At 39.0% G+C, this 19,816-nt stretch overlaps 1 protein-coding gene across 5 annotated transcripts; it reads left to right on the top strand.

The window, feature by feature from the left end:
• The first annotated feature begins 1,971 nt into the window (after positions 1-1,971).
• On the top strand, positions 1,972-19,799 carry LOC139938000 (peroxisomal acyl-coenzyme A oxidase 3-like). Of its 5 annotated transcripts, none has more exons than XM_071933329.1 (16): positions 1,972-2,174; positions 4,178-4,378; positions 5,209-5,439; positions 6,393-6,467; positions 7,573-7,662; positions 8,852-9,084; positions 10,200-10,296; positions 10,584-10,766; positions 11,581-11,703; positions 12,469-12,589; positions 13,322-13,444; positions 14,744-14,857; positions 15,300-15,454; positions 15,916-16,051; positions 16,680-16,834; positions 17,600-19,799. In XM_071933329.1, exons 2-16 carry the CDS (start codon positions 4,214-4,216, stop codon positions 17,702-17,704), a joined length of 2,106 nt encoding a protein of 701 aa, XP_071789430.1. In that variant the 5' UTR covers positions 1,972-2,174; positions 4,178-4,213; the 3' UTR covers positions 17,705-19,799. The 5 variants fall into 5 exon arrangements, with proteins under 5 accessions (XP_071789430.1, XP_071789431.1, XP_071789433.1 ...); XM_071933330.1 differs by having other exon boundaries at positions 1,972-2,151; XM_071933332.1 differs by having other exon boundaries at positions 2,170-2,292.
• The last annotated feature ends 17 nt before the right edge of the window (positions 19,800-19,816 follow it).

Below are 19,816 nucleotides of genomic sequence, written 5' to 3' on the forward strand. Positions count from 1 at the left end.
GGAGAACATTTTACACCATTTGTAAATGTTGGTGCAATGTGGCTATACTTTCCACAACTCCTTTATGAAACTTCAGTGAGTGTTTATGAAAACTAAACAATGTGCATTCTACATGTATTTTGCTGTGTATGTTATGTTTTTGCCGGGTTTCAGTTTTAGAGAACATGCTTCTGTTCATATATATATCTTTGCAGGCTGTATGGTACCAAGACTACCTTTCTATCACCCTAGACCATAGAGTTATATATAAGGACTAGAGGGCGCACTGGCCTATAAACGCGACCCGGCATGTTGACAAAACAGGCATCGCACAGCGTGTGTTTGTGCGGCCATTTTGTAAGTTGACAAAACAGCATCACGTAGCGTTCAATAAACACAAACTCCAACGTGTGTTTCATATTCAACGCTGGTACTGAATGGCGCGCGCGTGTCTCCTTGCGGTCCCGTCGCGTTTGTGCAAGAAGCATCACAAGTGCGCCCTCTAGTTCTTATATATAACTCTATGCCCTAGACAGCCTGTAGCCATAATCCACCGAGACATAGGCTGTGTACGACTTTAGCAGTGACTTTGACCAGATGGTTATGACCAGATGGCTGAAGATTAGGGCCCAACAGAAAATAGTGCTTAACAAATGTCTGCCAAGCAGAAATGAGCAGGATATTGGTCACAAACTGTACATGTGACATGGTAGTTTGGCTGGTAACCTTATTATGGTCAGCACAATTTGTTTGTGCTTAGCTACCTTTGTGTGCTTAAGCAGCTCTAAGAAATTGGGCCTTAATCTTCAGTAGCATATTCACTAGCCATATAGTAGCAGCTCATTGATTGGTGGCCGCCATATTGCGGATAAAATGAAAAATGCACACAAAGTTTAATGCAACTGGATTATGTTTCCATTTCCTACATAATCACTTTTAGATTCAATTCAAATTATGATTTATTTTAATGTTTTAATTATGATTTGTAAGGATGACACAGGTGCAGTGATGGGTTTTTTTTAACCATAATCTTAATTTTGATCATGTCATTTGCAATTATAATTGAGAAGTTGTTCTGCCTAAAATAAAGTCAGGTATAAATAAAGTCACGTGTGTGGAACATTGGCGTCTTGCAAATATCAAGGATGCCAGTTCATTATTTTAAGAAACAATTTTATGAAAATACAGTTCAAATTTCATATACTTATCATGTGTCATACATATTGATACGAATATCAATAATATTTAAATTTTGTTTTTAAACTCAACTTTGTTTTAAGACGCTTAACAACTTCAGGTCATTTGCAATTATAAATGGTAAGTTGTTCTGCCTAAAATAAAGTCAGGTATAAATAAGTCACGTGTGTGGAACATTGGCGTCTTGCAAATATCAAGGATGCCAGTTCATTCAAGACATTATTTTAAGAAACAATTTTATGAAAATTAAGTTCAAATTTCAACTTACTTATTATGTGTCGTACATATTGATACGAATATCAATAATATTTTATTTTGTTTTTAAATTCAACTTTGTTTTAAGAGCAGTCATGTGATGGATGGCAGAATACGTAATTTAAACATATTATTCTTGAACATGGTCTTAACTATAGGAAAAGGTGTTATTGTATATATTGTTATCGTTTCAAATTAATGTTTGAAGAATTAAATCTTGCAGTTATATACATATGGAAACTTGAGGTTCAGCAGTTGTCATTTTGACTGCAACAGTTATGATTTTATTGACTTATTGATTTATTTATTTAATTGGGGGGGGGGGGGGAGGTAGGGGTTGGTACCCGTATGATATTGGGGCTAGAAGTATGTTCTGAAGTTTGAAAACACCATTACGAAATGCACCCCAGAAATCCTATAAAGAATTCTTTATATTCCAAACACAAGACACAAACAATAGGTTGGGGGGGGGGGTGGAAGGGAACATGGCCCATTTAGGACACCGAATGACAAAATTGGGCAAAACAACCAGGCCACTAGCATTGAACACAGGGGACCGTGACGAGAGGTAGTGGCACGACTTTATATTGGGAGCCGTATCCCAATATACGGCTCTGCGTTGTCACAGTGTGTCGACAAAAAATAATGAAAAATCATGCGATCAAAATTACATGGGATGTTAGACAGGCTCTCCAAACCAAGTGGACTCACCAGTTTAAGGTGTGTAAAAAGCCCTGGTACACGTAAGTCAAATGTTGTTCCTTTCCTCTTCTCATGGTTTGACCACATCTGAGTGACTATTCATAAACATAAAGTCTAACTCTAAGTCTAACTCCATGGAGGAATTCCTCCATGAAACATGTAAGTAGAATTGTGTTTAGAGTAGACCATGGTGGAGGTAGAACTTATTTAGAAGCTTCACATCAATCGGAGACTGGATGTGAGCATTGTCAGTGAAATTGTTTGGTGAGACTCAAAAAGTAGCCTACCAATTACCAATTACTACAGTATCGTAGCGTCATACGTTATCGACCCTCATATGTTTTCGGTCCCAAACTTTGATTTCTGTTCTGGTTCACCGCGAAATTGTGCAAGCTGCACCGGTGACAGAAGCTATGCAGTTTACTCACGGTCTGTATTTTCATCAGTCTTAATCATGCTGAGAACAAAGTTTCCTGTCGTTGGTTATGCTCAAACATTTATAAAATGATTGATTTTTGGTACTAATCACTAGTGCATTATTAATGCCAACATTCAAGTGAGTCAAAGAAACATCATCCAACCTCGAAAGTTCAAAACAAAATTACTATCTGCTAGATTGGGTTTCATTCTGCTTTAGTCACTAGATGGATCACGTGAGGTGGTTACTATTTGGGATTCTTTGGTGCGCAAATGTGGGGAAAATATTAAAATATTTTAAGTGAAAATGACAACAATTTTTTTTATTTATTTACTGCATTTTATAACTGTTATAAATTCTAATAAGCGTAATAAATATTAAGTCTACATTTAAGAGAAAATATCATAGATTGGTTTCTTATCTCCTGAAACCAAACATTACTGGTCTGAAATGGGGGGAAACGGATTGTTATGAAGTGTGAGTGCATCAACGGGGGGTTGATGTTTTACTTTCATGCCTTATGATATCTCTGGATTCTAATATAGTAGCCATAATGCCTTAGGACAAAAATGTAATTAAATTTGTTAAGTACTAATTGAATAATATTTTTGATTTACTTTGCACGCCATACTAGCTTCTGAATATTCAATAAAATACCAACCAATGAAAGGTGTGAAAACATATGACGTTGCTCCAATGTCGTCATGCACAAGCACTGTTAATGGCGGACTGTCTCTCGCAACGTAAAACCAAAACTTTAAAAATTTCATCCCACCATGAAGTGAAAGTGTTATTGTTAAAAAATTTGATAGATGATTTGAAAAAAAAAAAATAATAATTTTTGATTGTTAACAATTTTCCTGTTATCCTACTGAAAACACATGACACCAGGATACAATCATTCATGACATACTGTACATGTAGTATAGTACGTAGTACAACACAAATTACAAACACAAATACAATTTACAAATGTATCGCCATGTATCATGGATTGGAGATCCACAACAACCTACATGTAGTATAATTTTTACTGACCCAACTTGGGCCGATCTGTACTCATATAACAATGAAAGCTGCTCATAATAAATTTAAGGGGTAAGGTCTCTCTACTATCTCATATCTCATTATCTGCCTACCGTAGATTCTCAGAGTTGAAAGGGACTGCATGGCATGCGGGCGGGGAGGCGGTCAAAAATACATTGGGGGGGGGGTGGGGCTTGACTGCAGTTTCTCTATGTTGGGGCCCCTTCTACTGCAGGGAAAAAAATACGCATTACAGCATCCCCAGTGGGAGGTCACTACATTGTAGTTGCACTTGCAATGATCGTAACCCTATACTCCACTCCTATTTATAGAACTATGACTATAGCTAGTATGAGTCAATAGCAAAACAAACCTCATCGTTGTTCTAGGAGTAGCTACGGCCTTAGATAGAAAACCGTCGGGAGGATGGAGGTTTAAGATCATACGGGCACCAAATGAAAGGGGGCAATCGTCTTTGTTGCCTCTGTGAAGTGTATCAGGTTTGTTTACACAAAACTTGACGGGCACATGGAATTTAGGTGCAAGACTGTAGGCGAGAACTCTTTTGAAATTGATGTTGGTGTTGTTTTCTCGATTTAGTTTTAGAAATTGACTGAAGCTCACTTTCCAGGAAGAATGGAGTCCCAAACGGTGAAGGATGGCCCTGTCGTGCCAGATGACTGGAAGACACTGGTACCGTGTATGCCAACTGGTCCCTTAGATGTGTATCGCAAGAAGGCCTCCTTCAATTGGAAGCATTTGAAGCTACTCATGGAGGGTGAAGATACAATCAGATTTAAGGTAAAAATAAAAACACTTTTAAAGATGCCGGTTTTTTATTCTTGAGGAAGGGCCTCGGCTTGGTGAAATTTTTAAAAAGGTTTTAAACAATTTATGAAGAAGTTCCTCGATCCACTACAGTAGTAGTAGTCCCAGCGGAATTTCCTACACCTTCCGCCCAGGTAGCAGTAAACAAGCAGGGCATTTTTTTTCAGCTTCCAAATTCCGAAATATTCTCCGCGATTGGTAGTAGAATAAAAAGCATGACCAAGTTTCCAAAGAACCAAATATCTACACATCAAAGTAGCTTCATGGTGTTACTGCAAACAAAGTATTTCTGGCCAACAGGTTACACTGCCAGGTTTCAGGGTTCCTTGGTTTCATTACTAATTAAAGACACTGGACACTATTGGTTATTGTCAAAAAGACCAGTCACTTGGTGTGTCTCAACACATGCATAACATTACAATTGAAACCTGTCAAAATTTGAGCTCAATTGGTCGTCGAAGTTGTAAGTAATGAAAGAAAAAACACCCCTGTTGGACGAAGTTATGTGCTTTTAGGAGCTCGATTTGGAGACCTCAAAATCTGATTCTGAGGTCTCAAAACCAAATTCGTAGAATATGACTTCTTTCTTGAAAAACTAAGTTACTTCACAGGGAGCCGTTTCTCATAATGTTTTATCAACAGCTCCCCATTACCCGTTACCAAGTAAGGTTTTATGCTAATAATTATTGTGAGTAATTACCAACAATAGTGTCCACTGCCTTAAAGTAGGCCAAGTCAGTATTTACTACGCAAAGGTGCTCTTTCAAAATTTGACCACATTCTGTAACCGTTTACCTCATCAGCGTGATCTATGGAGCATGATGGAGAAGGAACTGGTCTTCCAGCATCTCCGTCATGACACAACGATGGCCGATGAGCGAGAGGCTACCCAGAGACGTCTTCAGCATCTCATGAATCTTAACATCCTGCCATGGGAGAAGCTGATGGAGAACATGACCCAGATGCAGTGGATGATCAACGGTCTGGGCATGTTCAACTGGTCGCTGTCGTCCAAGTACATCCTCAACTATCAGGTTAGCTAGGACCAGGCCTGTACACATGTATGCTTCATTTTTGAAAGGGCAAGGGCACCAAGGCATTTTCTTTCTGGTATAAAGGGCACCCCTTGAGGAAATTGTAAATTTCTACCAAAGCATTTCAAGGGCACTAAGGCAATGACCAGGGCCCAATTTCATAGAGCTGCTTAGCACCAAAATTTGCTAAGCATGAAATGTCTTCCTTGATAAAAGCAGGATTACCAACCGAATTTCCACTTGTTGCATGTTGCTTGTTACTGATATTCAGTTTGCTTATCCTAAAAATTGCGTGGAAAGTTGGTTGGTAATCCTGTTTTTATCAAGGCAAACATTTCATGCTAAGCAAATGTTTTTGCTTAGCAGCTCTCTTTAATTGGGCCCAGGGGTAATGGAGGAAATCGCCTTTGTTGCCTCCATGAATTATCATGTGTAAGACTCTTTCTCTGTGCTGTACACAGGTACAGACATGACATATGCCTAGATATGAGGGTCCGTTTATGGAAACCTTTAGCCCTATGTCATGTATGTGACTCTCCCTTTGTGCTGTACTGTATGTCAGTAGGAGGAGTTTGGCCTTAGCTAGTTGTTCAATTTATTTGGTCACTTTTCTTAATTGTCCATGTTTCATATAATGGTGATGATTTTTTAAACGGAACTACATAGCCAGTCGCAATTTTTCCTTGGTACATTGGGCATCCGGCCGGCAGACGACCACTATTGGAGAATGCTCATTTTGGGCATGTTGGGTGCCATGGAAGACTGAAAAATCATAGAACAAATACTGTGTCTGACAGAGTTTCTATTGTCATTTTTCAAAGTATTTGAAACCAAGTTGCATTTTTCAAAACGGGATTATTTAAACAACATCCGATACATTGTTCCAAAAGAACCATTTATTGACATAAATATGCCTTAAAATTTATCAAAAAATATACTTGATTTCCTTACAGATGTTTGGTGGCTCCATAATGAGTCTGGGCACAGAGCGACATCTCAAGTTCAGAGACCAAGCCTCCAGCTTTGAAGTAAGTACTAAAATAAGATCTCTGTCCAACTTCATAGTATATGTATATCATTGTTTTTGTTTCATAATAGAAAAAATGAATTAATTGCAATCCTCTAGTTGTCAAAAAACACACCATAAACCTCAGTACCTCACTAAGTAATCTTTCGGCATTAAAAAAATATTCATAAATACCCCAGACAGTGTCTCTACTCCTATTGGTGGAGAGCGCGTCACGTGGGGATGTTTAAACTGTTGGTAATGACCAGCTGGAGCTGTTTATAACCAGCTGGCCTCTGCGTGTCGGGCGCGCAAGATTATAACGCGGAACGCAATTCATAGCTATTTGAACAGCGCATAATCTATTTCTAAGCGCGGGCATACACACAACCCACACGCATCAAACAGATTCTTCACAAATTTTTTGAAAAAAATATTTTAAACCTTGAATTTACAATTGTCAGAGTGTCTATAATTTTATTTTTTTAACGTTTTTTTAACAAAAGGGCATTATTTAATGAAGAATAAAGGAGTAGTGACTCGTTCTTAAACGTCCGTTTAAAACCTTGCAGGGTCGTTGCCGTGCCATAAAGGCCCTGGCCTTCAACTCGGGCCTTTATCACACGGCAATGACCCTGCCGGTTTTAAACGGCCGGTTAAGAACTCGTCGCTACCCTTTTATTCCCTTCAAAATAAGAGTAGATGGAAATTTGCATTGGGGATAAAGAACATTAATTTTTTTTCTTCCCATATACACTGATGTATGTTAACACTGTATACTCAGTACTTTCCGGTACCTACGGTAAGCAGAGCCATTAAATTGTGCCATGCAGCCGATTTCATGAAACTTTGCATAACTGCACAAGTCCACTTGCGCATTATTTATGGTGCAAGTTGCGCCATAAACGTTGCGCAAGTGTTGCACCATAAACGTTGCACAAGTGGACTTACGCAGTTACGTAAAGTTTCATGAAATCGGCTGCAGGTCTTGTAAATAGCATCCCAGCCCAGTTACTAGATTCTGAGCTACCAGTTCTGTGGTCTTGTGGATTTTCCCCAACAATTTGAGTCCCGACATTATTGCAGCACAAAATAACCTAGTTTTGTATTTTTGATTCTGCCTGTAGATCAGTGGGTCTTTCTCAATGACAGAGCTTTCCCATGGCAGTAACACCAAAGCAGTCAGAACCACAGCTACGTATGATCCGAAGACACAGGTAAGTAGAGTAAGCAGAACATCAAACACAAAATAATAATAATAATAATACAAATTTATACCGCGCTTAAGACTACGTTTCTAAGCGCATGGTGCTGGTGTCCTGGTGAAGACTATAGTAAACCGGAGCAACAGCACCAAACTACAAAGAACAATAAACATATAAACAAAATAAGCACAACAAAGCAGAAATAAACATGAGAAACAAACACAATTAACAGAAAGTACCAAGCTGCAGAATGGGGGTAAAGATCTACAAAGAATTGAACAAGTTAGTTTTAATGCACATAAGAGAACCAAGTGCATTTATCATAAAAGAGAGAGGGTTCGCCCCGCGTGTTCCTGGTTTGATTGGCTGCATATTGCACCACAATACCTTACTTTAAACATAGTCCCACATACCTTGTAGGAGAAGGCTGAAGTGCCTCGATCGTCACTGAGTGACAGACATGAACGCTGTCTGTATAGTAGTAGGCATCCATCTGTCAATACTGACGATGGACTGCGCCCGGGGGGTTGTCCTCTCTCTTGCAGCTGCGACTGTGGCTGAGAAGTCTGATTCTTGCATTGCAGTCTCTGCCACAGTTGTTGCAGACATACGAGGAGGGGGCTGACACAGGAGTGGGGGCTGCTACTCGCAATTTCCTCCTCTGCCTCTTCTCCTGCAGCAAGGAAGTGCGCCCTTCTTCGGCGTGGAGAACCCCTGTGGCAATGCTGTCGGTATATAAGAAGCCACTATTATTCCAGCTAACCCTTCTGTAGCTGGGAAAAATTTTAAAATCAATAAAAGACACCTCGGAAAGCATTATTCCATTTCAAATAATAGATTTAACTTGTATTTAAGTGGATAACAGCACCAATTTCATAGCTCTGCTTAAATTGTAGGCAACCTTTAATTTTAGGCAAATTTTCATGCTAACTATTGCAGATAAAATATACTTGGTGTAAGCGTACTTCGCAAGAAAGTGAGGCGGCCAGATTGCGCGTTCACAAGGGACTTGCATTTGTTACATCATTCTTACGTGTAATTAGAGTGCTTCCAGTTTATGTATCATTAGCCCTTAAGAGACCAACCAAAATGTACTGCAAACTGCCACTATATTTGAACTAGAGGTTGAAATGCACTCTTTCAAAAAAGGTTGCTTTGTTATACTAGTTTGTGTATGTTCACTCCGGGTTCTTTCCTTCAGGAGTTTGTAATCAACACCCCCGACATTGAGGCCACAAAATGCTGGGTGGGTTTATTAGGACAGACGGCCACCCACACAATCCTCTACGCCCAGCTCTACACCCCTGATGGGGTACGGCACGGGTTACACCCATTTATTGTACCCATACGGGACCCTAAGACCCTCCACAGCTACCCGGGATTGGTGGTCGGAGACATGGGCAAGAAGATGGGCCAGAATGGCCTCGACAATGGGTAAGAAACGTTTACAGTGAACTGAGCATTTAAAGGCAGTGGACACTATTGGTAATTATTATCATAAAACCTTTCTTGATTACGAGTAATGGGGAGAGGTTGAAAGCATAAAACATTGTGAGAAACGGCTCCCTCTGAAGTAATGTAGTTTTCGAGAAAGACGTAAATTTTCCACAAATTTAATTTCAAGACCTCAAGTTTAGAATTTGAGGTCTCAAAATCAACCATCTAAAAGCACACAACTTCGGTGACAGGGGTGTTTTTTTTTCTTTCATAGTTATCTCACAACTCCGACGACCAACTGAGCTCAAATTTTCACAGGTTTGTACAAGTGAGAAGACTGGTCTTTGACAATTACACAACCTGTCCACTGCCTTAAAGTTGCTGCAGGGATAACATAAATCATCACATTTAGAGAAATAGTAAAGTGTTCCTTATCATAAATATGCTGTGCATAGATTTTCTTTGGCTCATGAAGCCACTTCTCACTAACGTCACATTTGTTCTTGCAATGCCCTGGTTTTACCAAACTGGAGTTGTACACTTATGTAAGATATGTATGCATTATGACCATCCAGCGTTGCATTCTATTTCTAGGCGAAATGAAAATTGCCTTCTCCTCTCAAAGATACAAATTTCAGGCCTGCTGCAGTCATTTTTTTTTAAATATTTTTTTGCAATTTCTTTAAAAAGAAAAAGAAGCCATTTGCAATGTCAAATGCATGGTGCTTTAGGTATTTAGTACAGGGTACTACTACTAGGAGTAATTTTTTGATAAATGGCTGCCCACCTGAAGGTCTTTTTATGCCTGCTAATGTTCTTTTGCTCTCATACTCTTTAGTAGGTTTTGCATTTATATAGTGGTACCTTTCTTCACCTTCCACCTCTACGACCCCGGTTTGAATCATGCTGAGGGCAATTCGTGGATTTGGTTTTCACCTGACAGCATGGGTTTCCCCTGGAATGTTTCAATGGGGATTTCCCTTCACATCTAAAACTGAAAAACTCTGAGAACTCTTGGCTTCACAACCAAAATGAAATGAAAGGAGTTTAGAAAAGAAGAAATTCTGCCCTGTTTTGTTGTTATTTTCCCTATATTTTGTTCCTGTCTTCAGTTTTGTGTCTTTCAAGAATTATCGTATTCCGAGGGTGAATATGTTGAACAGAGGGAGCGATGTGACCCCGGAGGGTAACTACGTCACACCGTATAAGGTCAGTCTGCTTTTTATCAAGTACACATGACCTCTGAAATTTAGTATTGACCAATGATTCAATGATAAGAAACACTCTTTTTAGTGATCCACTCGTTTTACAAATCTACTCCGCAGCAGTAGAATAAATAGCAAGATGCCTCAAACCACACAAGAAAGACAATGATGAAGACAACTTTGTGAAAGCTTTGAAAATTTTATGAACACAAAATAAACACTGCATAATTGGTAATTATACGAAAAACAAATTGTTTTCTAACATTTAACATGACCAATTTGCATACGTAGGATCCAACAAAGAGGTTTAGCACAGCACTGGGTGCGCTATCAGCCGGCCGGGTCGGGATAGCGAGCATGGCCGTCACCAGTCTAAAAAAAGCGTTGAGCATCGCCGTCCGTTACTCGGCAGTACGCAAACAGTTTGGACCAACGGCCGAGAAAGAAATCTCAGTTATAGAGTATCAACTGCAGGTGAGTAACTTGGGCGTGATATTCTTCCTACTTCAGTCTGATTTCTGGTTTGTTTTTGAAAAAAAAACCAGTGAAATGGTGATTAAATAGCTTGAAAAATCTATCCAAACAAACTCCATAGTATGAACAAGTAAGTCAGCCCTTGTGCTAACCAAATCATTTCCTATTTTTTTTCCAAGCACAAAAAAATCAAATCACGTGAGGCTTTAATCTTCAAGTTTCTTAAATGTCTTTAAGGTTGAGTCTATTAGTTTCCACTGATCAATCAATTGTCATCTGGAAACTTTAGGTTTGCAGTTACATTGCAAACCTACCGCAAACCTCATCTTATCATACTCCCGCAATGCAAAGTTTCAAATCCTACAGACCAGACTGATCAAAACTTACCCTGGATAATTGTTTAAACTAGTTTTAAGCAAGGACGTCAACCAACGTCTACTGGTTATAATGCAATTCTTTGAGGGATACTAGTTTAATATCATATTGGAAGGTTTGCAGTTGCACCATGTAACGCCATGTAACACCATTGGTGTTAACGCAAACCTTTCTATACCGTATTTCCACCATGCAAAGTTTTAAATCATACAGACCACACTGATCAAAACTTCCCCCTTCCCCGTCAACCAACGTCTACCAACGTCATATTGGAGAGTTTGCAGTTACATGTACACGAACACCAATGGTGTTACTTCAAACCTTTCTTTATCGTATTTCCACCATTCAAATCCTACCAATAAAATATCCTTCTATCCTTCTGCTAGGGTCGAAACATCAGGCAATTTACTATTTTTTGTAAATATTCTTCTCTTTACAGCAATGGCGATTACTACCGTATGTGGCAGCCATGTATGCCCAGCATGTTTTTACATTCCACATGATCGAGAGCTATAATGAATTTGTCATCAATACATTCCTCGGAGATAAAAGTGAAAGACAGGTAAGTTTAATAAAATAAATATAACACTAAAACAAGAATGTTAGTAATTTCTTAATATGAGTTTATAATGTGTTGAGAGAGTGAGTGTTTCTGATATCTTTGGGTAGCTCGTTCCATAAGTCTGGTGCATCAAGAAAAAAAAATGGTCGCCATAGTAGATGATAGGAGATTTGGGTTTATTGAGTAAGGTTGAGGCAGCAGAACAAAGAGGATAATAACCACCCTCGCTACCATGGGAAGCGTGCCGTATCGATACCTTTCGTCACTAACCCCTGGTAGTGATGTACTGGGAAACAACGCCGATTGGCTCAGGGAATTGGTTATGCATTAGATGTCAAGTGTGTGAGCGTAGTTTTAAGTGTGCGTGCACGCCCGCATTTTTTATGACACAAACACGTTTTTTTAAAAGCAAAAACAAAAACATTCTTTCAGACAAAAGACATGCGTGCGCGTGTAACAAATATTGAATAATGAACATGTACGCTCATTAATGGCTAATTTAAATGTGCTAGCATATAGCACGTTTAGATTGGCCAATTCCAGGGGTTATGATTGAGCAAGGCATGCTGGGAAAAAAATGACGTGGTGAGATCGATCACCCCTGGAAACGTGGTTCGATAATGACTTATAGTGCATTATTTGAAGAAGATCTTTGTTGCACAAAGGGGTGGAGGCTAACGGATTGCCACAAGCCATGCTATTTAATTGGCCAACGAACAGAGAGGTAGATCTATTGATTCCATCTGATGTTGTTGTTGTTGTTAGGTGATGATGAGTCGTGAGATCCACGCTCTGACCAGCGCCAATAAACCACTCACAACATGGACAGCCAGGAATGCTATACAGGAATGTAGAGAAGCATGTGGTGGCCATGGATTCCTTTGGGGTAAGTCCATTCACAATAATAATGACATTTAGTACTAAATTAGTAATATCAATGATGAGAAAATTTGATGAGAAAAATTAGCCTTTGCTTATCAATCAAAATGACCAATGGTATAGATATTACAATTACATGGTCTCATTCAATTTCGTTTTCAGGCACACGTGATTTTGTTTTTCTTTTTCAGATTTGTTTCAGTCAATATATTTCAAAGGCATTCAAGACTATAACCATTTTGGACTTCTGCCACCTATTCACACTTGATGAAATTGAATAGCTGACCAGGGCCCAATTTCAGCTGCTTAAGCAAAAAATTTTGCTTACGCAAAAAATTCATTGCTTAGTAAAATCAGATTACCGGCCAAGACTCCACTCAATTGTAATGCTAAGTAAACAACAGCTTAATACTAGTCATAAGCAATGTATATGGCAGGAAAGTTTGGCCAGTAACATGTGTAAAATAAGTGAGCTATTTTCGTGCTTAAGCAAATATATTGCTTAAGCAGCTCTATGAAATTGGCTCCTGCTCTTGCTGTTGGCTTTTACTAAAAAAATTATCTTATTTGATCAGTGCATGCTAAACTCTTGAAATTTAATTACTCTTTTCGACTGTTTAATGCTGATTCAACGCAGCATTCATTTTCAAAGGAAATTGAATAAGCCGTTTTTGTTTTTTTCAAAATTGGCAGGGAAAACCTATACTTATATTGACCTTTTCTCTGACTTTTTTTGCAGCTAGTGGCATTGGTGAGATTCGCAATGACCATGACCCAACCTGTACCTTTGAAGGTGACAATAACGTCTTGCTGATACAAACAAGCAACTTCTTGATCAGTCTAGCTCAAGCTAAGAAGACAGGTAAGTTGATGTATGTGATCTGGGTTGTCACTAGGCAGATAGTAGGGTGAGATAGGAATGCAGAGTGGCTGATGATTCTTTTAAAATGGTTCAATTTTTTGAAAATTAGCAGAAGTTGATTTTGATTTAAAGGCACTTGACAATATGGTAATTACTCAAAATAATTGTTGGCATCAAAACTTTCTTGGTAACGAGCAACGGAGAACTGTTGATAGTAAAAACATTGTGAAAAATAGCTCCCTCTGAGGTAATCTTTCAGAAAGAGGTAATTTCTTCCTCCAATGTTATCAACATACTTCAGGCCTGAAGCATTTTTAGACATCTGAAATCATAAAAAGTTGTGCAACAAAGGTGTTTTTTCTTTCATTATTCTCTTTCAAGTCTCTTGAAGAATTGTGTCAAAATTTTCACAGGATTGTTATTTTATGCATATGTTGGTGTAAACCAATTGAGAAAACTGGTCTTTGACAAATACCAAAAATGACCAGTGCCTTTAAACGTGCAAGGGGGTTACTGTAATCGGAAAGGACGGATGCTTCTCATTTGACATGCAGTGACTGTACACAGGGTCTGTCGTTTCTGGGGCCAATTTCATAGAGCTGCTTAAGCAAAAAAGATTGCTTAAGCAAAAAAATAGCTCGCTTATTTTACACATGTTACTGGCCAAAATTTCATGCCATATACATTGCTTCTGACTGGTATTTAGCTGTTGTTTACTTAGAATAACAATTGAGTGGAGTCTTGGCCGGTAATCTGATTTTACTAAGCAAGGAATATTTTGCTTTTGAAAGCAAAATTTTGTGCTTAAGCAGCCCTATGAAAATGGGCCCTGATCAGTAGAGAGTGGGGTTCGAGTCCCGGTCATGGTCAATGTGTCCTTGAGCAAGATACTTAACCATTATTACCACGTCCTATGGGATTAGACCAGGCATGATATTCTTCCTACTTTTGTCTGATTTCTTAATTATTTTTTTTTTGCCCTTTGAAAAATCAGAATTTTTTGTGTAAAATAGCCTGAAAAGTCTTCTCAAGTAGTTTACGAGAATGAAGTAATTTTCCACAAATGTGATTTCGAGACCTCAGAATCAAGCATCTGAAAGCACACAACTTAGTGTGACAAAGAGTGTTTTTCTTTCATTATTATCTCCTAACTTCGACGACCAATTGAGCTCAAATTTTCACAGGTTTGTTATTTTATGCATATGTTGAGATACACCAAGTAAGAAGACTGGTCTTTGACAGTTACCAACAGTGTCCTATGTCTTTAACTAAAGTCTATTACTGTCTTTAAATTTGTAGATGGAGAGGCGATGTGGTCCACCATGGAAACAGTTGACTTCATGGATGATATGGAGAATATTCTACCAAGGAGGTTTAATTGCACCACAGAGAGAGAGGTCTTGGCTCCTGAGGGTAAGGAATATCACAATGTATCCTTCTGTATATCTCAATGTTAAACCCAGTTCATACTTTATGCTAAACCTTGGTACTTGGAACTTTAGCACCTGGTACCTGGTACTCCTAAATACTCCACACGGAAGTTTAACGAGGTCATGAAACGAATGTGAAACAAATTTGTGACCAACATCTTTGATGTAGAACAAGTGCATGAGTGTACACACTGCGCACGATCTCAGCCAACGATTGCCGTTCACGCATGCGCGTTTTCATCAAAGATGGCGCCAACTGCAAGGGGTCTATACCCTGCCTTAAAGTGCTACCACTACCTTCCTTGTTTTCTCTGAGGAAACAAAAATTCCAGGCCTGCGCAAAAATATTGCTTTATTTTGCATGAACCAGTCTTAAGTCAGGCTGGTATAATAATTGAATTTCTTTTATTCTTGCCTCTTTGAAGTCCCTCTTGCTGTCTACAAGTGGTTAGTGGTTTATCTACTACAGGAGAGTATAGCCAAAGTGAAGACAGAAATCCAACGAGGCAAAGATCTATTCACGGCACGCAATGATAGCCAGGTGTACTACTGTCGATCACTCGCTATTGCTTATATCGAGGTAAGCTCATCAGTTTGACAATACCTCAAAAGACAGTAGACAAAGAGTTACCAGTCTTCTGACGATGACTAGAGCAAGCTAGTCGAAATGTTTAGACCATTTAAGAACTCACTCCGCGACAGTGAAGTTACAAGTGAAGTCCCCTCGATCCATTAAAGCTAAAGTATTAGTCCTGGTCAATTTTCCACCTTCCACCTAGGTAGTGGTTATAAAGCAGGACAGGTCAGAACTGAGAAGTCTCCCGAATTCTGAAAATTTACTCGGCTGTAGTAGAGTATAAAGCAAGACAAGTTTTCAAAAGAACAAACTCTACCTGGCAAGTAGATACACTCCTGATGTTACCGCAAACCAAATATCTATTGATACCTCACCATGCAATGTCGGAACTACCCAATCCTGTATAATACTTTTTAAATACAAACTAGTGCTTAGTTGTACCGGTATATATTATTTTGTTTCAGCACACAACACTTGAAGCTTTTTACAAGTATTGTCACAGTAACGACATGGCCCCCTCCCTCAAAGCAGTGCTGCTGAAGATGTGTAGTTTGTATGGACTATGGAGTCTGGAAAAACATGCAGCAACATTGTATCAAGGTATGATAATAATAATAATATTATTTGTTGATTTTTTATTTAGCACTTTTCACATCCGAAGAGCTCCTCAAAGCACTTCCAACATTACTTCCCCCGGTCACTGTGCCATTTAATTCATTCCTTAAACCATCTCAGCTCCCTGGGGAGTATACAGTCTGTGCAAAAATGTGCGCCTGTACTAAGTTAAATTAATCACAAGAACCATCTCTGCCCATTTACCCTTGGGTGGAAAAGCAATTATAGTTAGGTGTCTTGCTCCGGTACACAAGTGTCATGACCTGGAATCAAACCCACACTCTGTTGAACAGAGTGAGGTATTATAAGGCTATTTCTTATGAAGCCATTTGTGAGTTAATTTTGAATAATGTCCGATACAAGGACTTGTTTAATCACAACTTGCCGCTTAAGTTTGAATTTACATGTATCATTTTCCTTGGCCGTGTTTGTAGTCTGTTTCTACCTAGGTATTTTGATGATGTCCATGTTTCTGCAGCATATACATGGTTCATATAGTTGTTAGCACACCGTGATTGTATTATTTTCTTTGTCTCGTGACAAGTTTTTCTAAAAAAATCAACAGTTATGAATGTACTACTGACGAGCTATTTTTTTTACTATCCCTCCCCAGGAGGTTTCTTCACCGGCAGTCAGCCATCTAATCTGATTCGCAATGCCATCTTAACCCTCTGCTCTCAACTCAAAGATGAAGCCGTGGCTCTTGTAGATGTCTTTGCTCCTCCTGATTTCGTCCTCAACTCAACAATTGGTGCATCAGATGGGCAGGTCAGTATAGCTCCCCACCCCCTTCCACCCCAAACCCAATCTTCTTTTCTTGCTCGGTACTTGGTAAACGAGCATTGGAGAGCTGCTGATAGTAAAAACACTTCCTCTGAAACGCCTTCTGCTGAAGTAACATAGATTTTGAGAAAGAGGCAATTTCTTACTAAAATATATAAAGGCTTCACGGGTCGGTTTCACAAAGAGTTGGGACACGTCTTATCTCAAATTAGGACGAGTAACTCATCATAACTTAGGATTAATCTTAAGGTCTGCATGCTACAGTGCAGGGTTGGGACTTGTCCTAAGTCATAAGATTAGTTTTAAGTTAGGAAGAGTTTTGTGAAATCGACGGCCGGCTAGTAGTCTTTAAATATTTGTTAGGCATCTGAAAGCACACAAATTTGTTTTATAAGGGTGTATTTTCCTTCATTATTTTCTTGCAACTTCGATGACCAATTGTGTCAACATTTTCACAGAGTTGTTGTTTTAGTATGTATATGTTGGGATACACTTAGTGATAATAGTGGTATTTTACAATTACTAAAAATGTCAAATTTTTGAGCTCTTTTGAACATGACGTTTGTGGTTTCATGTTCCTGTTCATTCTAGACTTATTGATCAAAAGGTGGCAAAAATACGAAGCCCCTAATAAAGGGACAAGTAAATAAATAATTAAATACTGTCTTTGACAGTTACCGAAGTGTCCAGTGCCTTTAAGGAAACTGATGATGATAGTATTGTTGATTAATTGCTTATATTGTTTTGTAGGTATACAAACGCCTTTACTCATCCTTCCTGGAGGCACCAGGGAGCTTAGAACGACCCACTTGGTGGAAAGAGTTTGTCGACAAGACAACTTCATCCAAACTTTGAGTCGTCAGACGGAACAAACATCTCTTCAAGCCGCAAACGAATTAAACTAAACAGAGTTTACGATCAGAGCATACCGATCGGAACGTCGAGTTGAAACCAATGGTTCTTTTCAGAACCACCCCAACTGATTAGAGATAGTCATTACATGGTGTTACCGGCACCGCAAACCTTTCCATATTTTGTACAGAGTATCCTCTGCTTTATACAAAACCTGCACTACACTGCACCAAATGTCTGCTTAAGAAACAGGTTAAAATAAAGGATTCAAACTGCTCTCGATGGCAAATGCCTGGGATTTTGTTCACAGAACTCGTGAGTCTACAGTGCAACAGACATCCATGGAAGTGTTAAATCATAATATTCAATACAAGCCTGGAGTCCACAGGTCACACATCTGTGTACGGTCAAACCAAATTATATTTCTTTAGCTCCGATGCAATTATTTATGCTCTCTGAAATATTGAAATGTTTTAGGATTTCTTGTTTCTCAGTTTTGTTTACAGAAGAACATTTAAGGGGAGAACATTTTACACCATTTGTAAATGTTGGTGCAATGTGGCTATACTTTCCACAACTCCTTTATGAAACTTTATTGAGCGTTTGTGAAAACTAAATAATGTGCATTCTATGTTGCTGTGTATGTTTTGTTTTTGCCGGGTTTCAGTTTTAGAGAACATGCTTCTGTTCATATATATATATCTTTGCAGGCTGTATGGTACCAAGACTACCTTTCTATCACCCTAGACCATACAGTTATATATAAGAACTAGAGGGCGCACTGGCCTATAAATGCGACCCGGCATGCGCGCAGGCGGCCATCTTCTAAGTTGACACGACTGGCTTTGCACAGCGTGTGTTTGTGCGGCCATTTTGTAAGTTGATAAAACAGCATCACGTAGCGCTCAATAAACACAAACTCCAACGTGTTTCATATTCAACGCTGGTACTGAATGGCGCGCGCGTGTCTCCTTGCGGTCCCGTCGCGTTTGTGCAAGAAGCATTACAAGTGCGCCCTCTAGTTCTTAAATATAACTCTATGCCCTAGACAGCCTGTAGCCATAATCCACCGAGACATAGGCTGTGTACGACTTTAGCAGTGACTTTGACCAGATGGTTATGACCAGATGGCTGAATATTAGGGCCCAATTTCAGAGGGCTGCTTTTCTGCTTAAAAGCAGAAAATAGAGCTTAACAAATGTCTGCTAGGCAGAAATGAGCAGGATACTGGTCACAAACTGTATATGTGACATGGTAGTTTGGCTGGTAACCTTATTATGGTCAGCACAATTTGTTTGTGCTTAGCTACCTTTGTGTGCTTAAGCAGCTCTAAGAAATTGGGCCTTAATATTCAGTAGCATATTCACTAGCCATATAGTGGCAGCTCATTGATTGGTGGCCGCAATATTGCGGATAAAATGAAAAATGCACACAAAGTTTAATGCAACTGGATTATGTTTCCATTTCCTACATAATCACTTTTAGATTCAATTCAAATTATGATTTATTATAATGTTTTAATTATGATTTGTATTGATGACACAGGTGAAATGATGGGGCTTTTTTAACCATAATCTTAATTTTGGTCATGGCATTTGCAATTATAATTGAGATGTTGTTCTGCCTAAAATAAAGTCAGGTATAAATAAAGACGAGGTAGTGGCACGACTTCATAGGGAACGACTATACAGTAAGGCCGTATCCGAATTGGCGGCTGCGGCTACAGCTACGGCTTTTGCTAAGGACGTCATTTCAGAACATGACGCGGAAGTATAGCCATAGCCGTAGCTGTAGCCATCCAATTCGGACATAGACGTATAGACCTTTCTATTGCAACGTCACTGTCCGAGTTACTGCCAACCGAGGTTGGGACAACTCTGAAAAGCCACTGCTTGTAACAATTTTACACAAATACATAAACATAATAGGCTTGAATTGGTTGGAAACTAAGCAAAAAACCATGGGATGTATTTTACTTTAATTGGACGTTCTAATACGACCCACCAGTTGTAGCGCCGTTTTTCCTGGCCTGAAAATGGATTCATTCACAAAACTTCAAGCTTGTTGATTAAACAAAGCAAAACAACCACACTATTAACCATAGTTTACGATGAT

The sequence above is a fragment of the Asterias amurensis genome, chromosome 6, assembly GCF_032118995.1.
Source record: "Asterias amurensis chromosome 6, ASM3211899v1".
Taxonomy (NCBI): Eukaryota; Metazoa; Echinodermata; class Asteroidea; order Forcipulatida; family Asteriidae; genus Asterias; species Asterias amurensis.